The sequence below is a fragment of the Battus philenor genome, unplaced genomic scaffold (genome assembly GCF_028537555.1).
Source record: "Battus philenor isolate CCGP_79_NKW_IND1 unplaced genomic scaffold, ilBatPhil1.0.hap1 SCAF_15, whole genome shotgun sequence".
Taxonomy (NCBI): domain Eukaryota; kingdom Metazoa; phylum Arthropoda; class Insecta; order Lepidoptera; family Papilionidae; genus Battus; species Battus philenor.
The window spans coordinates 9,780,407-9,783,701 of record NW_027181677.1 but is presented as its reverse complement, the minus strand read 5'-3'; the positions used below and the strand labels follow the sequence as shown (position 1 = coordinate 9,783,701).

The window sequence follows — 3,295 nt, the reverse complement described above, 5'->3', positions numbered from 1 at the left end:
ATGCTAGTAGGAAGACACATTGCCTGTGCGACCGATGGCTGTTGAGACCAAAAGGTTTTAGAGTGGCGACCTCTTGCCGGTAGACGAACAACGATATAGTCAAGGTCAGGGAAAGTGGCTGGATGCAGGTAGCGCAGGACCGGTGTGACGGTCATTACAGGAGGCCTACGCCTTGCAGTGGCCGCCTATTGGCTAGTATGATGATGAAGTGATCCGTAGAATCTTCCAAACTACACTGTTTGTTAAGGATATATTTTACAAAAGCGACAAGTCAATGAATAACAAATTTTATAATTTTATTACATCTTTTTATTTATCTGTAAGATAATCACATCACTTAATAAATATAAATAGTGGTCTAACATTAATATTTATAAGGCACAAGAGCATATAGTTTAATCTTAAACATGTTTTGTGTTTTAATTTTGAAGATAATAAAACTCATTTTTCGGAAGACGAGATCAATTAAATGGCACATTAAAAATTATTATCTGTCTTTCGACTTTGACTTATTAAGGCACATACGCTTTTAACCTATACATTTAAAAATATAAACTACAAACAAATTAAAGCTTTGTCGTGGAAGAGATAATATCACAATGATAGTTAACATCGCGCGAGGGCGTGCTACCACGGGCGCCATTTATTCACGTCCATTTCAAGATCCGCCGGTGGTCCTTGGTGATCTTTGTTCCCAGCATAAAAAGCGTCCAATCGACGTTTAGCCTCCTCTTGTTTTTTGTACTCCTGGTACTCGATTAGTTTCCTTTTCTTCTTAGGCGGTAAGTTGCTGTAGTCCATCGGCGATTCGCAGTGTTCCGGAAGAGTTGGCGGCGCAATGACTTTGTTTTGAACGGGCGCCGGTTCGAATTCTTTAAGGTTACGATGCGATAGGTTTTTAGGCAAGTACCCGACCTCGGCAGCCGTTTCAGCGGGTAATTTGATCTTTCTCAAGTCTAACGTGTCGTTGTTACTGGGATACGGAATTTGATATTCATATTCGCCTCTGTACATTTCTTCTTTTGGTACGTATTTGGCCTCGTGATGTTCGTTGAAGTCAGCGGCAGCTACGTTTTCATTTCCTCTCTTGTCCATTATATGCTGTCTGATCTTTTGTAAGATAACGTCTTTAGCTTCAGCTGGGACTCTGTTTAAGTAATCATTCCGAGGTACTCCGCTGTGGTCTTGAGGCGGTTGTTGTAGCTTATCGACTGTTGTGAGTAATCCGGCAATGGGATATGGTTTCGGCTGCGCTCGTACCGGCCTCGTATACGCCCACTGCTTCGCGCCGTCGCTCGAGTAAACAGAATCTTCCGCGTCAGAAGACGAGCGCTCGTGGTCGCTATAATATTGATGTCTGTCGGAAACAACTGACGATGGAGATGTGGGTGGTGAGAAAGGAGGCCTCTCCGGCACTTGTATACTTAGTGGCTGTGCCGTTATCAACCTGGACAAATGACTGATCAGATTCTGACTGACTTTCTCATCCAAGTCCGGGACCGACATGATAAACCTGCAAGCTTCTGCCGCGCATTGTCCAAAGCCAGCTTGAAACTTCTTCGCCTCTACGACGGGATCTTTCGGGCTGTGCAGCTTTGTTAGATGGTTGACTGTCAGCTCAAGGATATCGGCCTTCTCCAGCTTGCTCAGGTTGTCGTCATCGATCTGCAAAAGGTTAAACCTATTAAAGCGTGCAGGTGCAATAGTTTCTCACGTTATCCGGGTAAACGTTTCATTAACATAACCGTACGGGGGCGCGGGCGGTTCGTCCTGTTTATTAACGGTCTGTACTTTTGTATTCGAGTTTCGCATCGCACGCAAGAGTCGAGGACGACTTGTTGCAAGCAGAAATAACGCGTGTGAATGGCTCACATTATATTATTACTATTATTTTATATTCAATTCATCATTATTTTTCGTTGATAAAGAAAAGACGCCAGCTATTTAGGTGATATTAGAATAAGACAGAAAATTTTGAAATATGAAATAATTTACACGAATTATATTCGATAATACTTGTGGATAACATATACACATTCATTCACGTCAGCCTATAGATACCCACTGCAAGTCATGGGCCTCATAAACACATAAATTACTTTTAATTCAGTCAATTATTTAAAATATCTTTTTCTATTATTTTAAATATTATTATTATATGAAATATTAAAATTAACTTTTCATGTTAGTTATAATGTCTCTATTACAGCATTATAAATGTGTAAAATGTAAGTTTATATTGTAAACATAGAATATAATCGCGAATATAAAAGTGTTAACCCAACAAGCGGTCACATACCTCCAAAGCTCCCACCATGAGGTCCTTAAGTTCGTCCAAGCATCGGTTAATGCGCGCCCGCCGTTTCCTCTCTAAAAGCGGTTTCGTGATTTTCTTATATTTGGCCGTCTTCGACAGCGGCGCAGGCTCCGATGACATTTCGACGGTAACTGTTACAATAAAACACAAAGTTTGAATACCTTTAAATTCAATTAACGCATATATAATCCAAATGTTGCGGCAGAAACACAATTTGAGTTGAATATATGAATATTAAATTTTGTATCGGAATTATAAATACAAGTTTCGATACATATTGTTATAAACCAACCTTTTAACGATTAAACGGAGTCTGAGAATACAACGGTATGTTTTTTGTGCACAATAAACTCGACCGAGGAGCCCGTCGTGTCGGGACACCCGCGTTCACCCGTAGTTCGTAATGCACTGCCTGAAAAAAGCCTTCTCCCCGCGGCGTCTCCCCCGCGACCCTTGCGTCTCCCTGTCCCCCCGACCCTGCGCCTTGCCCATTCATAGCGAGAGCACGTGTGGCCGAACGATCGGGTTTCCAGCATGCGTAACATACTTTCCCAGGGCTTAAAACGCAGAGCTAAGACATAAAATATGCTAATACAGGCAACTTTTACTATTTATTGTCTACACACCCGTTATGATAGTTATCAGAACCCTTGGTAGGTGTTAAGTAGGTGATTAAGTATGTAACGAACGAAGCGCTAAGTTAATTTTTTTATAGGAACAAAAATTCTTTTTGCAATTAGTTTTCTATTTCTAAAATATATTTTAATGGCAGCAAAGATGAGTATCTCCTAGTTGTTCTGTTGCAAACTGTTTGCTTTGTCCACTGAAGCTGCCTAAGTCAGTTAGGCTTTGGATCACTGGGCGAATGAGTCCTCAAGCGCGTCAGGTAGGATTGGCACAAGGAGTGCGTTGAGCATTCGCGGCTGCCCTAATAGTTCGAACCTCAATCTGTTGCTATGGGCTCTATCTTCTTTTCAA

General features: G+C 41.4%; 1 protein-coding gene across 2 annotated transcripts; it reads right to left on the bottom strand.

Moving 5' to 3' along the window:
• Positions 1-308: 308 nt before the first annotated feature.
• On the bottom strand, positions 309-2,708 carry LOC137918800 (protein hairy-like). 2 transcript variants are annotated; one of them, XM_068761706.1, is made up of 3 exons: positions 2,610-2,708; positions 2,300-2,451; positions 309-1,665 (listed from the first exon to the last, which is right to left on the bottom strand). In XM_068761706.1, exons 2-3 carry the CDS (start codon positions 2,435-2,437, stop codon positions 628-630), a joined length of 1,176 nt encoding a protein of 391 aa, XP_068617807.1. In that variant the 5' UTR covers positions 2,438-2,451; positions 2,610-2,708; the 3' UTR covers positions 309-627. The 2 variants fall into 2 exon arrangements, with proteins under 2 accessions (XP_068617807.1, XP_068617806.1); XM_068761705.1 differs by having other exon boundaries at positions 2,300-2,448.
• Positions 2,709-3,295: the final 587 nt, after the last annotated feature.